The sequence below is a fragment of the Chiloscyllium plagiosum genome, unplaced genomic scaffold (assembly GCF_037043375.1).
Source record: "Chiloscyllium plagiosum isolate Xiang-an unplaced genomic scaffold, Cpla_swu_hap1 HiC_scaffold_4, whole genome shotgun sequence".
Lineage (NCBI taxonomy): Eukaryota > Metazoa > Chordata > Chondrichthyes > Orectolobiformes > Hemiscylliidae > Chiloscyllium > Chiloscyllium plagiosum.
In genome coordinates this window covers 103,034,675-103,050,862 of record NW_028270142.1, presented here as the reverse complement: position 1 = coordinate 103,050,862, position 16,188 = coordinate 103,034,675, and the positions used below count along the sequence as shown (strand labels likewise).

The 16,188-nt window shown below is 43.5% G+C and overlaps 1 protein-coding gene and 1 long non-coding RNA gene across 3 annotated transcripts in view; one reads left to right on the top strand and one right to left on the bottom strand.

Annotated features, from left to right (window-relative positions):
* Positions 1-3,184: 3,184 nt before the first annotated feature.
* Positions 3,185-16,003, bottom strand: LOC122548999 (uncharacterized). The gene is made up of 3 exons (XR_006311384.2): positions 15,909-16,003; positions 5,257-5,340; positions 3,185-3,851 (listed from the first exon to the last, which is right to left on the bottom strand). It is a non-coding gene; the product is annotated as an uncharacterized LOC122548999 (long non-coding RNA).
* Positions 15,802-16,188, top strand: part of triqk (triple QxxK/R motif containing) — a 94,023-nt gene continuing 93,636 nt past the window's right edge. The window contains exon 1 of one of the 2 annotated variants that reach the window (XM_087986530.1): positions 15,802-16,187. In XM_087986530.1, coding sequence (XP_087842656.1) covers positions 16,145-16,187 — 43 coding nt within the window. In that variant the 5' untranslated portion in view covers positions 15,802-16,144. The remainder of the gene's footprint in view (position 16,188) is intronic. The other variant, XM_043688080.2, reaches the window with a different exon arrangement.

The following is a 16,188-nucleotide window of genomic DNA, read 5'->3' as shown; positions in this document are numbered from 1 at the left end:
CAGTAGTCAGTGAAAGGAGAGTGACTGCAATTTAGGATCCCAAAAAGGTGGTAGTGGAAAGGTGTGAGCCCTTGCAATTGTCCAACAGGTTTCAGGTATTAGCAGCTTGCAGGTATTATAATAAACAAAATCTCATTGCTGTCACCATGTATGATAGGGTATTACTGCCACCCAATCTTACTGGCAGTCCAAACTGCTGACACCAATACAGAAGGTCACCAACACAAAGTCTTCAGAAGTGAATGAGCTCAATCTTGATAAATAATGAAGGTTTACTAAATAGTACTTATTATCCAGTTACTTCACATCGAATTTCATGATTGCTTCTTATGATACATCAGACTCAACTTAGCAGGAAGTAGCTGTTCCTGAAACATACTGCGACTGTCCTGGAAATTAAAACTGCACAATAGGAAAGAAGATGATGCCTACACGGAAACGGGGGATGAAGTGATTCGACTTAAGGGCAGGTGGCTGCTGGACTTATTGATGTGAGGATCTTTAAAGGGAAACAGCATTACACACAGACCCATACACTATACAAGACCCAGATCTGTGAGGCCCCTAATTCCTATCCATTGTATTGCACTGGTCGCCTGTTTGCTGTGTACCTCCTTTGCCCAGACATTGTGGACCACCTCATTCATACCAACACTTTTGGACACAGAGGTTCAGGAAAGAATCAGGAAGTTGCGGTTGGATGTGTGTGTGTGTGTGTGCATGCGGGGAGCTATTGTCCTGTATACACTTGTTCCTTTCATTGCCACATGCTTCAGCAGGCTCTCATCACAGACATTAATCGTACATCTTGTGTCGATGTGACATTAGGTAACATATTGACATGGTTATATGACAGGAAGACTCAAAACACACAGATGTAAAGTCAAAATGCTGACTTTTCACAAACATGAGAGATTGTGTGCAGTGTATTGTTATTAATGTCACCAAAGTCCCCTGAATAGGATTTCTTCTTTCTCTCCCTCTCATTAGGTCTCAGTGTACTCTCTGGATCCACTGCTGGGTGGAGGGAGCGTGTTCAGTAGTGTAGCCCACTGGCCAAAGAGGGTTGTGTCTGATTGTCCCAGACATGCCAAGGGTCTTCCTGCCAGAGGCAAGTGAGCGGTCTTTGTCCACAACTTCTAAGGGGCAGAAAAGAGTCGGCAGGGTGAAGGAGAAGGGCCCACCTGTCTCTGGGATGCCCTGATCGGAGATTTCTAAAAGGCCAACATGTGCTTCTTCCTCCAGCTGGGTGCCTCCTTGATGCCATCCTGTCCCTTGTGAGGAAGGGGCAGCTGGAGTGTGCAGCTGGTTCCCTGTCCCCTCAGCTCATGCCTTCAGTCCTGAAGATCAATGTCTGGGGCTAATGTGTGCCCCTGTTTGGCAGACCTTGATGGTACTGACCAAGCTCTTCATGGCAACCTACTAACCAGCTTATCAGACAACAATCAACGCTTTTACTCCAGCTTATCAGATCACTTTTCCCAAGTTGCTGAAAACCTTACTGCGAAGCCTATGCCAATGATGCCCACCTTGAAGAAGTACTCCTTCTCCCTCCACATGGATCTCAGCAAGTCTCTCTCCCACTGCACCCTGCAGATCATCTCCTCTGGCCTGAAGCTCTTCAACCATATCCTGAAGCAGACCTACTACGACAGCCACATCTCCTTCCCCACACAGGGCGAAAATGAGGATGGCAGATGCTGGAGATCAGAGTCAAGATTAGAGAGGTGCTGGAAAAGCACAGGTCTGGCAGCATCCGAGGAGCAGAAAAATCGACACTTTGGGCAAAAACCCTTCTTCCCCATGGATTCTAGACTACATTCAGATCATTGCAATTTGGTCTTGAATGGGACAGTCACTACCTATGGCAAATCCAAAGCCTCCGAAAACGGTTATCCCTCTGGATCCTCTGCTCCATGCTCACAGCCATGTGCTGGCATCTACTCTTCTTGCAGTCAGTCCTACCTCAGCTCAGGGCCTCACTCTCCCAAACCTGCAAAGGACCTCCACTGTTCTTCATCCTCAGAAGGTTCCACGCCCTCATCCAATGCTTTTTCTCCAGCTTATCAGGCACACTCCAGAACCCACTAACCTATCCATGGACGTCTGTAGATAGGCACATGGTTCACAGCACTGACCAAACTTCTCAGCAATGAGGACATGTTATCTAATACATCTTTCTGCCATTCCTGTTGCTTCTTCAGCATTCTGACAAAATCCTTGATGCTGACACCACAGGGTCTTCTATCGGGATAGGTGTCTGATCTCCAGGCAACCCCAAAATGCCAGCAGCCGAGAGCTTTTCCTCAGATGGCTGCAGAGTTGTCACAGTGATTGCTCACCAGCCTGAACTCCCAAACCTTGCAATGCTAGCATTTTTACGAGTGTCTGAATGGGTGAGAGGTACAGGAGACAGCATTGCTGACGCTTCTTTCTGACGCCTCAGTTCTTCGAGCTCAAGGAAGTGGTGTGTGGTGGTGCTGGCAGTTTTTCAATGGTGATGGTGGATATTCCACTGTTAACTGCAGTGGAATAACTATTGGCTAGCGAACATTCACTTCTGAAGAAGAGTCATATCAACTCTTAGCTTTGTTTTTCTCTCTGCAGACCTGTTGAGTTTCTCCAGCATTTTCTCTTTTTATTTCAGACTGCCAATATCTGCTGTTTTGTTTTTACATGAGGAAAAGGTTTTCCCTGTCAATTTAATCTTTCAGTGGTTCTATTTCGAATCCTTGTCCAACTGGTTGCAAAAAAGTGACACACAGAGTCAAAGGAAAACTTCAATGTTGACGAGATTGTTCTGAAAATGCTTGCTTGCCACTCATGAATCTCTGAGCAATGATCAAAGCCACATTTGCCTTTTGGATCATCAGTGGAACCATCATGGTCTGCAAAGATTTCTTGAAAAGCTTCTTGGGAAATCTTTTCCTGCTTTTTTCATTGTTCCTTTTTTTTGAACAGATTGAGTAGGGAGTGATTGAAATGAACTCAGAATAATTGTCTTTGGTAGAATGACCAGTGCACTGCAGCTTGCTGATTGATAGCCCTGGTGGGCTTGTGAGGGCTGGTGGTGGGGAGCACAGGAAGAGGTCAGCGGGGTCTACTACCTACTGTAGGTTTTCATTAAACTATTGTTAATATGTCACATATCAATAATTATAAACTACAGACTAATTTAGTTTACTGTAAGATGTAAATATCATTTAATGATAACTTTAGAATCTCACTATTCATTTTACAATTGGAACTTATGTGTTCATAATCAAATATACAATACATTCCATTCCAATGTCATAACTGAAGCTCTTTGAAGTTTTTTTGTGAGGTTGACTAATCTCCAAAAAATTTTCCAATATTATTTCATAGATATTCTAAAGTAACCCTACTTCAACCACCTCTCATCGTCCTTCCAATATTGTTCCACTCAGCTACATCATGGTACGAGAATAGCTTTGCAGAAAAATAGGTTGTAAAGATGGTCATAAATATTTTGCAATGTGCTAAGAATAAAACTGATTCATGTCCCACCTCTTATATATGCAGCTTCACTATATGTAGCCTTTCACAAGGAGCTTTGCACCTAATGATGTACAAATCCTATTCAAGCACATGGAAGCATTTATTCAATTAGTCTGATGCTACTAATGAAGATTTTACAATACTTTGTGAATATAACTATATTATTAACTACAAAATAATTTAGTCTCCTGCAAGTTGTAAATACCATATTGTAGAGATTCACGTTTCCTCTTGCAATTGGAGCGGACATGGTCATAATAAAATATACAACACAATCCATTCCAATGTAATAACTGAAGCTCTTTGAGGTTGCTTTTGTGAAGTTGACAAACCTAAAAAAAAATCCAATATTATTTTATGGATATCCTCTGTCAAGAAACAATATTTTATTTTTGTTTCAGTAATTCAATAGATTTTCATGAATTATTTATATGTTTCACTCTTCATTTTCTTCATGTTGCCTTTTCCCTTCTGGAATTTTGTAAACAAAAATAATTATTTGCTTGCTTTTTAAAATTATTATCTGATAGTAGAATTTTGATTATTGTCAGCAAATGACTTTTTTTAGATTTTGCAATAAAATATTAATTATACTGTATTCTAGACGGTCCACATTCATTCTCTCTATGCTTCATTAGGTACAAACTACATTTAATTCACATAATTTGCATTAGCATTAACAATTCAAAATGCCCTGATATAAACATTCCAGTTTATATAGTGACACAAGCTCGAACAGATTGATGAACAAATTCTAGTTCCTTTCCATTATGCTTTCATGTTTTGTACCCTGGGAATCTAACCAAGCACCCGAGAAAGCAAAAGAGAATATTACACAGAAGCAAAAAATGTAACAGGCCTAAATTATTTTAAAAGTCACTGAATTGGTTTGAATTCCATCAAAGTGGAGTATTACAATTTGTTTTATTTTTTTCTTTATACTTTTAGCATACAATTGCATCATCGTTCACATCAGACTTGGGAGGCAATTTGAGTCTAACCTTTTGTAGTAATGCTACAATTTTATTAATTTTTTTTCTGTTCTGCACGAATTGTTTTATGGCATGCAGAATTCGTCATGCTCATCACATTACTCTTTATCTGTTCTTGAGATTTTCTCTCTGGCCTAATTCTGTGCCAGTAATCTTTCAAAATATGTTCAACTGTTTTTTGCTGTGCTATGTCTTGATCTAACTTTGGGAATGTTCTAACAAGAATACATATTTTTCAAGAACAGCAGGTATCTAGGCACTTGGAAACAAGAAACCTCACTATTTACCATTTTCAGTTATCATTTTACACTATTCATTTCACAATTAGAACTAATTTCAAGAAAAAGCAGCAGACTTAGATTTTTTCAATGCAGAATGTTCACGTTTTTTTTGGTAGTTCTTTGTTGTTTATCCAAGTAAGAATGCTATCAATTTTAGAGTTTACTATTATTTTAAAAACATAATTACATTTGCTATTTTGAGCATGATTTTAATACTTCTTTTATTTCAAAGGTAAGTGTCAAAATGATCTGATGAAGCATGCAAACAATTAGTACGTAACACACAATAATATGATGGAACAATATTGAGTTTCTTTACACTTTCTTGGCAAGAAACTGACTGAAATTTGTGTCTGGAGCTGTTGAATGATACTCCATTCTATAACTACCATTTACATTTTTGTCAAAATGTTATTCATTTGAATTAATGACCACCAATTCTATTTTTAAATTATACAACTTACCTTTATATATGAATTGTAACTTCATATCCAACTTCAACTTCATATTCTACTTGTTCTACTTTTTATTGAGGAATAATTGTAAACCTGAAAACATTAAACCGCAACAATTAACGGTGAAGTGGTAGTGTCCCTTACCTGTGATTCAGGAGACCCAGGTTTAAAGCTCACCTGCTCCAGAGGGGTGCAATAACATCTTACCCTATCTACTTTAATGTCGAGGAGTGTCCAAACTGTTGTAGACAGGCACAAGCAAAACAAATACTGTAAAAGGCGTGTATACATAGAGAGACCATCAAATGGTGAAGGAGGTGACTTTTAAGGGTCTTCTTGAAAGAAGTGAAAAGGAAAGGTACAGAAAGATTTAGGGAGGCAAATCTAAGGTGGGACTGAGTGTGCTATGGGCAGGGCCACCAGGGGTGGGGAGAAAAAAAGAATGGATGAGACTGTAATTACAGGAGGAAAGAGCTGGGCAGGCAGGATTGTAGATCTGGAAGTGCATAAGAAGATTAGTTGAATTGGACAACTTACAATTAGTGCAGCCCAGTGACAATATAATTCATGAACAATTGGGAGTTGGTCTGGGATAGGATCTGAGCTGGCCAAGATTCATTCGGAATAATATTAACGTCCTAAACACTGAACAAGAAGCCCAGGAGTAAAACCACGAGAATACTTAAACAATACTGCTTTTTGTTCTTTTTTAACACTTTTATTTATTGGTCATTGAAAGGCAGTATAAAACGCAGAGTTGGAGTTTGAAGTGATGGGTTTGAGTGCTGTGGTAAGCTATATTTGGAGGATTAATGGTGTAGTGGGTTTTTAATGGAGGATATGGTGAGATATTTGTTGTGTATTTTCCAGGGTTTTCAGTGTTATAATGAAACACTGTTGGAATGTGTTAGTGCCACGGTTTCATTGCAGAATATGGGTACTTCTGGATGCCAGTGCAATTCGGGGCAAACAGTCAGCAGTAAGTGTTTATAACTTGAGGAGCTCCACTTTGAGGTGGAGGCCAAACTACAGACAATGCAACACATTATGGACGGAAAAGTTACCTGAAGGTGTTGTTCCAGAAGGTGGTCACATGCATTAGGACAGGATCTACAGATTCTGTCACTGGTGGAGGGTATGACTGCAAGTGAGATAGGGGAGGGGACGTAGAGAAAGCGTCGGCTTTTGCTATTGTTCAATAGATTCACAATTAATTCAGTTTTGTACACATTCAAGGAGATACTTTAGAAAATGCAGTATAGTTACATTTCAATTAAAAAAATTCAACAGGAGGAATTACCCATCTATTAGTAATTTAAAAAAATTAAAATGGCATTAAAGAAAAAACATAAAATTGTGCAGTGAGGGTGTCAGCTAAGAAGATTGTACAGTATATGAAATACAGCAATGAATGATAAAAATAATAACAAGGGGGACAGTTGGAGCATGAAAGAAAGCTAGCTAGATTTATCGAGCTCAATCTTACTTTTTTTTTAGTGAAGTGCAATTTACTTTGAGTTTTTTGTGAGGCCAACTGAGTTTTCACACCTTATCTTTAACCAACTTGCTGCATTAATTACCTGCACTGCCTCAATGGCATCCCTCATAATTTCCACCCTATCTTACTGCGTGCTCTTTTCACAGCAACTCACCACTGAGTGGCTACCTGCCCAAAGACAAACATTCCTTGCAGCTACGTTATTTTGAAAGACTGCTGTTCACTTGCCCAAGCATTGACAATCCAAATTGCTCATCAGCAGTAATAGCTTTGCACAATAGTTACAAAGCCATGTTGCTTACAACAATATCCAATATGACCAAAACTCCTTCACAAATGCAACCGCACTCTCTTGTCTTAGTCCACATGGGACTACTTTGCAACACACTTTGCCCCTGTCCCTAGCTACACCCTGTCTGAACATCCTCAAAGTACTGCTCAAACCCCAATTGTGGGATGTACCCTTAGCAGTAAGTAGGCTTATTGACATGGAATTCAATCAATGTTGAATGTTGGGCCTGGGAACTCAGGAAATATGGAGGCAATACTGCCCTGTAAATTAGTTTGGTAACAAACTGGAATTGCACTGGCAATTAGGCACTTGTATTCAATCTCAAGAATCCTAAAGAATATGGTCTATGGAGAAAAGATTGAACCACCAGATGTGAATGCTTACTTATGCAGCCTGTGACAAAGCATCTTTTACTGGTTTCCGAGGTTAATTTTTTGAAAGTAATGCATTGGAATCCGTTGCAAGGGAGGCAAAGTTTTGATGAGATTTGGTGACTCACAGTGCCACAAACTGGATTGCTGAGAAATCCATGGGATGAATCTTAACTGCATTGTTATGTGATGTATCCTGGTGTGTTTAATCACAGCTTGTCTGACCACCCATTTTTAACTTAGGTTAGTTCTGAACATTAGAATACATATGCAGGTATAACAATGGCAGGTATTTCTGGGTATAATGCAGAAGATGCAGGATCAGTTCATTCCAAAAAGGAAGAAAGATCCTAAGGGGAGGCAGGGGTGGCTGACGAGGGAAGTTAAGGAGAAAGTGAGGAATGCAGAAGTTAAGGACCATATAAAGACAAAAGGGAAAAAGTATAACATAGCAAAGATGAGTGGGAAATCGGAGGTCTGGGAAGCTTTTAAAGAACAACAGAGGATAACTAAAAAGGAAATACGCAAAGTAAAAATAAGGTACGAAGGTAAACTGGCCAAAAATATAAAGGAGGATAGTAAAGGCTTTTTTAGGTATGTGAAAAGAAAAAAAAAAGGTTAAGACTAAAATTGGGCCCTTGAAGACAGAAACGGGTGAATTTATTACGGGAAACAAAGAAATGGCAGAAGAGTTGAATTGGTACTTTAGATCTGTCTTCACTAGGGAAGACATCAGCAATCTCCCAGATGTAATAGTGGCTGAAGGACTTGAATGAAGGGAATTTATATGAGGCAGGAAATGGTGTTGGAGAGACTGTTAGGTCTGAAGGTTGATAAGTCCCCAGTTTAATGTGGATAAATGTATGGTTATCCACTTTGGTGGCAAGAACAGGAAGGCAGATTACTACCTAAATGGAGTCAAGTTAGGTAAAGGGGCAGTACAACAAGATCTAGGTGTTCTTGTACACCAATCAATGAAAGCAAGCATGCAGGTACAGCAGGCAATGAAGAAAGCTAATAGCATGCTGGTCTTCATAACAAGAGGAATCGAGTAATGAAGCAAAGAGGTCCTTCTGCAGCTGTACAGGGCCCTGGTGAGACCGCACCTGGAATATTGTGCGCAGTTTTGGTCTCCAAATTTGAGGACAGACATTCTAGCCATTGAGGGAATGCAGCGTAGGTTCACAAGGTCAATTCCCGGAATGGCGGGACTATCTTACGCTGAAAGATTGAAGCGACTGGGCTTGTCTATGCTTGAGTTTAGAAGGCTGAGAGGAGATCTGATTGAGACGTATAAGATTATTAAAGGGTTGGACATTCTGGAGGCAAGAAACATGTTTCCGCTGATGGGTGAGTCCCGAACCAGAGGACACAGTTTAAAAATAAGGGGTAGGCCACTTAGAATAGAGAGCAGCAAGTCAGGCAGCATCCAGGGAACAGGAGAATCGACGTTTCGGGCATAAGCCCTTCTTCAGGAATGAGGAAAGTTTGTCCAGCAGGCTAAGATAAAAGGTAGGGAGGAGGAACTTGGGGGAGGGGCGTCGGAAATATGATAGGTCGAAAGAGGTCAAGGTGAGGGTGATAGGTCAGACTGGGGTGGGGGCGGAGAGGTCAGGAAGAAGATTGCAGGTTAGGAAGGTTGTGCTGAATTCGATGGATTTGACTGAGACAAGGTGGGGGGAGGGGAAATGAGGAAACTGGTGAAATCCGAGTTCATCCCTTGTGGTTGGAGGGTTCCTAGGCGGAAGATGAGGCGCTCTTCCTCCAACCGTCGTGTTGTTGTGGTCTGGCGATGGAGGAGTCCAAAGACCTGCATATCCTTGGTGGAGTGGGAGGGGGAGTTGAAGTGTTGAGCCACAGGGTGGTTGGGTTGGTTGGTCGGGTGTCCCAGAAGTGTTCTCTGAAACGCTCCGCAAGTAGGCGGCCTGTCTCCCTAATATAGAGGAGGCCACATTGGGTGCAGAGGATGCAATAGATGATGTGTGTGGAGGTGCAGGTGAATCTGTGGCGGATATGGAAGTTTCCTTTGGGGCCTTGGAGGGAGGTGAGGGGGGAGGTGTGGGCGCAAGTCTTGCACCTCCTGCGGTTGCAGGGGAAGGTGCCGGGAGTGGAGGTTGGGTTGGTGGAGGGTGTGGATCTGACGAGGGAGTCACGGAGGGAGTGGTCTTTACGGAATGCTGATAGGGGAGGGGAGGGAAATATATACTTGGTGGTGGGGTCCGTTTAGAGGTGGCGGAAATGACGGCGGATGATGCGCTGTACATGGAGATTGGTGGGGTGGTAGGTGAGGACCAGTGGGGTTCTGTCCTGGTGGCGGTTGGAGGGGCGGGGCTCAAGGGCGGAGGAGCGGGAAGTGAAAGAGATGCGGTGGAGGGCATCGTCGACCACATCGGGGGGGAAATTGCGGTCCTTGAAGAAGGAGGCCATCTGGGTTGTACGTTTTTGGAACTGGTCCTCCTGGGAGCAGATGCGGCGGAGTCGAAGGAATTGGGAGAATGGGATGGCATTTTTACAGGGGGCAGGGTGGGAGGAGGTGTAGTCCAGGTAGCTGTGGGAGTCGGTCGGTTTGTAGTAGATGTCCATGTTGATTCGGTCGTCTGAGATAGAAATAGAAAGGTCGAGGAAGGGGAGGGAGGAATCTGAGACTGTCCAGGTGAATTTGAGGTCGGGGTGGAAGGTGTTGGTGAAGTGGATGAACTGTTCAACCTCGGGATGAATAGTCCCACAACCCCGCACCTCCGCTTCTACCTCCTGCCCAAAATCCACAAACCTGACTGCCCCGGCCGACCCATTGTCTCGGCCTGCTCCTGCCCCACCGAACTCATCTCCACATACCTTGACACCGTCCTGTCCCCCTTAGTCCAAGAACTCCCCACCTACATTCGGGACACCACCCATGCCCTCCACCTGCTCCAGGATTTTGCTTCCCTGGTCCCCAATGCCTTATTTTCACCATGGACATCCAGTCCCTGTACACCTCCATCCCCCATCACGAAGGACTCAAAGCCCTCCGCTTCTTCCTTTCCCGCCGTACCGACCAGGACCCTTCCACTGACACCCTCCTTCGACTGACTGAACTGGTCCTCACCCTGAACAACTTCTCTTTCCAATCCTCCCACTTCCTCCAAACGAAAGGAGTAGCCATGGGCACCCGCATGGGCCCCAGCTGTGCCTGCCTCTTCGTAGGATATGTGGAACAGTCCATCTTCTGCAACTACACTGGCCCCACCCCCCACCTTTTCCTCCGCAACATCGATGACTGTATCGGCGCCGCCTCGTGCTCCCACGAGGAGGTTGAACAGTTCATCCACTTCACCAACACCTTCCACCCCGACCTCAAATTCACCTGGACAGTCTCAGATTCCTCCCTCCCTTCCTCGACCTTACTATTTCTATCTCAGACGACCGAATCAACATGGACATCTACTACAAACCGACCGACTCCCACAGCTACCTGGACTACACCTCCTCCCACCCTGCCCCCTGTAAAAACGCCATCCCATTCTCCCAATTCCTTCGACTCCGCCGCATCTGCTCCCAGAAGGACCAGTTCCAAAAACGTACAACCCAGATGGCCTCCTTCTTCAAGGACCGCAATTTCCCCCCCGATGTGGTCGACGATGCCCTCCACCGCATCTCTTTCACTTCCCGCTCCTCCGCCCTTGAGCCCCGCCCCTCCAACCGCCACCAGGACAGAACCCCACTGGTCCTCACCTACCACCCCACCAATCTCCATGTACAGCGCATCATCCGCCGTCATTTCCGCCACCTCCAAACAGACCCCACCACCAAGGATACATTTCCCTCCCCTCCCCTATCAGCATTCCGTAAAGACCACTCCCTCCGTGACTCCCTCGTCAGATCCACACCCCCCACTAACCCAACCTCCACTCCCGGCGCCTTCCCTTGCAACCGCACCTCTCCCCTGCGCCCACACCTCTCCCCTCACCTCCCTCCAAGGCCCCAAAGGAAACTTCCATATCCGCCACAGATTCACTTGCACCTCCACACACATCATCTATTGCATTCTCTGCACCCGATGTGGCCTCCTCTATATTGGGGTGACAGGCCGCCTACTTGCGGAGCGTTTCAGAGAACACCTCTGGGACACCTGGACCAACCATCCCAACCACCCTGTGGCTCAACACTTCAACTCCCCCTCCCACTCCACCAAGGATATGCAGGTCTTTGGACTCCATCATCGCCAGACCACAACAACACGACGGTTGGAGGAAGAGCGCCTCATCTTCCGCCTAGGAACCCTCCAACCACAAGGGATGAACTCGGATTTCACCAGTTTCCTCATTTCCCCTCCCCCCACCTTGTCTCAGTCAAATCCATCGAATTCAGCACCGCCTTCCTAACCTGCAATCTTCTTCCTGACCTCTCCGCCCCAACCCCAGTCTGACCTATCACCCTCACCTTGACCTCTTTCGACCTATCACATTTCCGACGCCCCTCCCCCAAGTCCCTCCTCCCTACCTTTTATCTTAGCCTGCTGGACAAACTTTCCTCATTCCTGAAGAAGGGCTTATGCCCGAAACGTCGATTCTCCTGTTCCCTGGATGCTGCCTGACCTGCTGCGCTTTTCCAGCAACACATTTTCAGCTCTGATCTCCAGCATCTGCAGTCCTCACTTTCTCCACTTAGAACAGAGTTGAGGAGAAACTTCTTCACCCAGAGAGTGGTGGGTGTATGGAATGCTCTGCCCCAGAAGGCTGTGGAGGCCAAGTCTCTGGATACTTTCAAGAAAGAGTTGGATAGAGCTCTTAACAATAATGGAATCAAGAGTTATGGGGATAAGGCAGGAACAGGATACTGATGGAGGATGATCAGCCATGATCATAATGAATGGTGATGCTGGTTCGAAGGGCAGAATGGACTACTCCTGCACCTATTGTCTATTGTTACACATTTTAAACTTGGTATAGCAACTTCTCTTTGTCTGTTTCAGTAACTTGAGGCTTTATTCACTAAGTACCTGGGATCTCAAATTACACTTACTTTAAATTTAAAAAATGTTACTGGCTGCTAATAAGATTGTAATATGAATTTGGCGCTCTTGTCTGCGATCAAAATATAAATTTGTGGATCTACCAGAGATTGTAACATAATTAACATCATTCTCTTTATTCTTAGGATGGGAAATTAGTGGCCACCTTTACTTAAAAAGTGAAGGAGACAAAGCAAAACTATAGGTTGACTTAACATCTGTAATTGGGAAAATGTTAGAGTCTATTACATAAGATGTAATGGCAGAGCACTTAAAATACATAGTATTATCAAGCAAAGTTACTGTGGTTTTATGAAGGGTAAATCATGTCTGACAAATTTATTAGAAGAATTTGAGGAGGTAATAAGCAGAGTAAATGGGAAGCAATGAACGGATTTTGAGAAAGAGAGTGTGATTAAGGTATCACAGGTTAGGTTATTTAATACTACCAGTGTCCATGGTGTTGGAGATATATTAGCATGGATAGAGGAATGGCTAACTTATAGGGATTTATTAAGGAATGGTTAACTGAGAAGGAGGGAGGCATTTTCAGCATGGGAACCTGTAGCTAGCAGAGTACCAGAGATCAGTGCTGAGGCCACAATTAATCACAATATAAAATTATGCCTTGGATTAGAGAAACGAATATACTGTAGCCAAGTTGTGAATGAAACGAAAATAGATGGGAAGGCAAGCAGTGAGGATGCCACAATGATTCTGCAGAGGGTTATAGAGAGGTTAAGTGAATGGTCAAAAAACAGTCAGAAGTAATATAATGTGGGAAATGTGAGGTTATGCACTTTGGCAGGAAGAATAGAGGAGCTGAATATTATTTAAATGGCTAAAGACTTCAGAAAGCTATAGAGGGATTTGGGAATCCTTGTGCATAAATCACTAAAATGCTAGCATCCAAATTCAGCAGCTAAAAGGGAAAGCAAATGGAATGTTGCCTTTTATTTCAAAGGGCATAAAATATAAAACAAATGGACAACTTGCTAAAATAATGCAAGGCACTAGTCAGATCACATCTGGAATACTGTGAATAGTTTTGGTGCTTGTATCTAAGAAAAGACATACTAGCATTTTAGACAGTCATTGGAGGTTCCCCAGGGTGATCCTGGGCATGGAGGGATTGTGTAATGGGGAGATGTTGAATAGTTTGGGCCTGTACTCACTGGAGTTTAGAAAAAAAGAGGCAACCTCATTGAAATATCCAAGATTCTTAAGGGACTTGACAGGGTGGAAAGTTTGTTTCCCCTTGTAGCAGAATTTAGGACGAAAGGTTGTAATCTTAGAATAAGCGATCTCACATCTAAAGCAAAAATGAGGAGGTATTTTCTTCCTCAGATGGTAGTAAATCTGTGGAACTCTTTAGCCCTGACAGCTGTAGGTGCTAGTGCACCAAGTGCATTCAAGAGTGAAGCTGATAAAGTTTTAAAATCAATAAAGGAATCAGGAATTTGGGGAGAAAGCAGAAAAGTGGAGTTGAGAATGACCAGATCATGATTTCATTGAATGGTGGAACTTGATGGGCCGAATGGCCAACAAAAATCTTTATAATATTAATGACCTCACTATTCATTCACTTTTTTTTTCACAGATGGAGTCTTTGAAAATCCTCTCTGTACCTCGCCTAAGAGGCTGGTAGTTCACCATTGAAAGCAATGGCTATTGCTAGTACCAAATTTTTACCTTCAAGTGGCACCAGGGCAGGAAGCGAGCAGTATCCCCATCTGAAACTCTCCCACATCCAATCAAATACTCCAGCCCTACCTCCTAGGAGAACATTAAATTGTACCTGATGCTTTCCATGGTGAGGGAATCTAAAACTAAGAGGCATGTTTTCAAATAAGGAGGTGGAGATAACAAGAATTTCATTTCTCAGAGGTTTGTGGAATTCTCAATCCTAGGTAACTGTTTGGGTTGAGTCATGTTAGATGCAGTACATGGATACATTTTTGGATAGTGATTGAGACAAGGATTATGAGAACAGTCAGAAAAATCAAATTGGTAAAAATTCAGATCTACCACAAAATGATACAATGATGGAGCATTCTCAAGGTATCAATGGCCTATTCCTACTTTCATCCTTATGTTCATGACACTAAATAAAAACTGAAACAACTGTGGATGCTGTAAATCAGAAACAAAAACAGAAGTTGTTGGAAAAGCTCAGCAGTTCTGAGGAAGGATCTCTGGACCTGAACTGTTAACTCTGATTTCTCTTCACAAATACTGCCTGACTTGCTGAGTTTTTCCAGCAATTTCTGTTCTTGTTCATGACACTAACTTCCTTATGATCTCCCTCATTGATCAGAAGCTTTACTGGACCAATTATATAAACACTGAGGCCAGGAATGGGGTGAGTAACATGTCTCTTTAATCCTCAAAGCCTGCCTATGTACAAGTTTTAAGTGAGGCATTTGATGCAATACTCACCACTTACCTGGATAAGTGCAGCTCCACTAATGCTCAAGGAGCTTGACACATTCAAGACAAAGCAGTTCACTTGATGACCCTATCTACCAATTTAAAGTATTCACACTCTACACCACATGTACATTGGCAACAGTGTGCACCATCGACAACATTCACCGCAGCAATTTACTAGTGACCAGTATCACTATCACAAAAGAAGCAAAGACATACATGCAACCACCTGCCCATTGCCCTTATAGTCACATATCACCCTGACTTGAAATATCTCCCCATTCCTTCACAGTGGGTAGACCAATCATGAAACTACCACAACAGTGGGGTGGACATCGGATCAACTGCAGTCATTCAAGAAGGCTGCTTGTTATCCACAGCAAATATCTGCAATGGCCAAAAGTAAATAATAGCACTACCAACTCACCAGATGTCCCATGAATGAATAAAAGAAAAAAAGATAACCAATAGGTTCAGAGTAGGATTCGAGATTACAATAAGATAAAACAAAGAACTGTGGATACTGAACATCTGAAACAAACAAAAACACAAATTGTTGGAGAAACTCAGCAGCAACTGTAGAAGGGTGACTGGACTGAAACAATACTCTCAAGATTAGTGGTGCTGGAAAAGCACAGTTGGTCATGCAGCATCCGGGGAGCAGGAGAATCGACTTTTCGGGCAAAGCCCTTCATGCTCTTCCAGTACCACTCTAATCTTGACTCTGATCTCCAGCATCTGCATTCCCACTTCTGCCCTGAAAACAATACTCTGTTTTCTCTCGCTACAGATCCGCCAGGCCTGCCGAGTTTCTCAGCAATTTCTGCTTGCTTCGGGAACGCAAACAGTGGCTGAGAAGCTGCCTTTGAAAGTTACAGTACGTGCATTGCACAAACAGGGGAGCTGTGGTGGAGAAGCGAGCTCCGTGGCTGATTGCTGTGCGGAGAATGGAGCTGACGGGTTGTAAACACTGAGCCCCTGCCGCTGATTGAGCGGAAATGGGAGCGCGAGGCGATCCGGGCCAGGTTCTACAGCCGCTCGGCCCAGCCACCCGGGACTATCAGCACAGGCACTGACCTCGAGTTCCTCCACACCCACTACCAGCACCATAACTGCCCGAACACTGACTCTTCCGAGTGGGCGTTATGCACCATACCCGAGAGGAAAGGGATTGGCCTCAGGAAGAACACGGAACACCTTCCATTGCTGGTTTATGGCCACTTTCTAGCCTTTGATTGGTTGGCGCAGACGTCAATTTGGGACTGGTCTGACTCGGAAGCAACGTTGACAATTTTTTTTCGTGTGATCGGTTCATGAGGGGAGCTCACCGAATTTTTATCACATTTGCAGTGAGAGG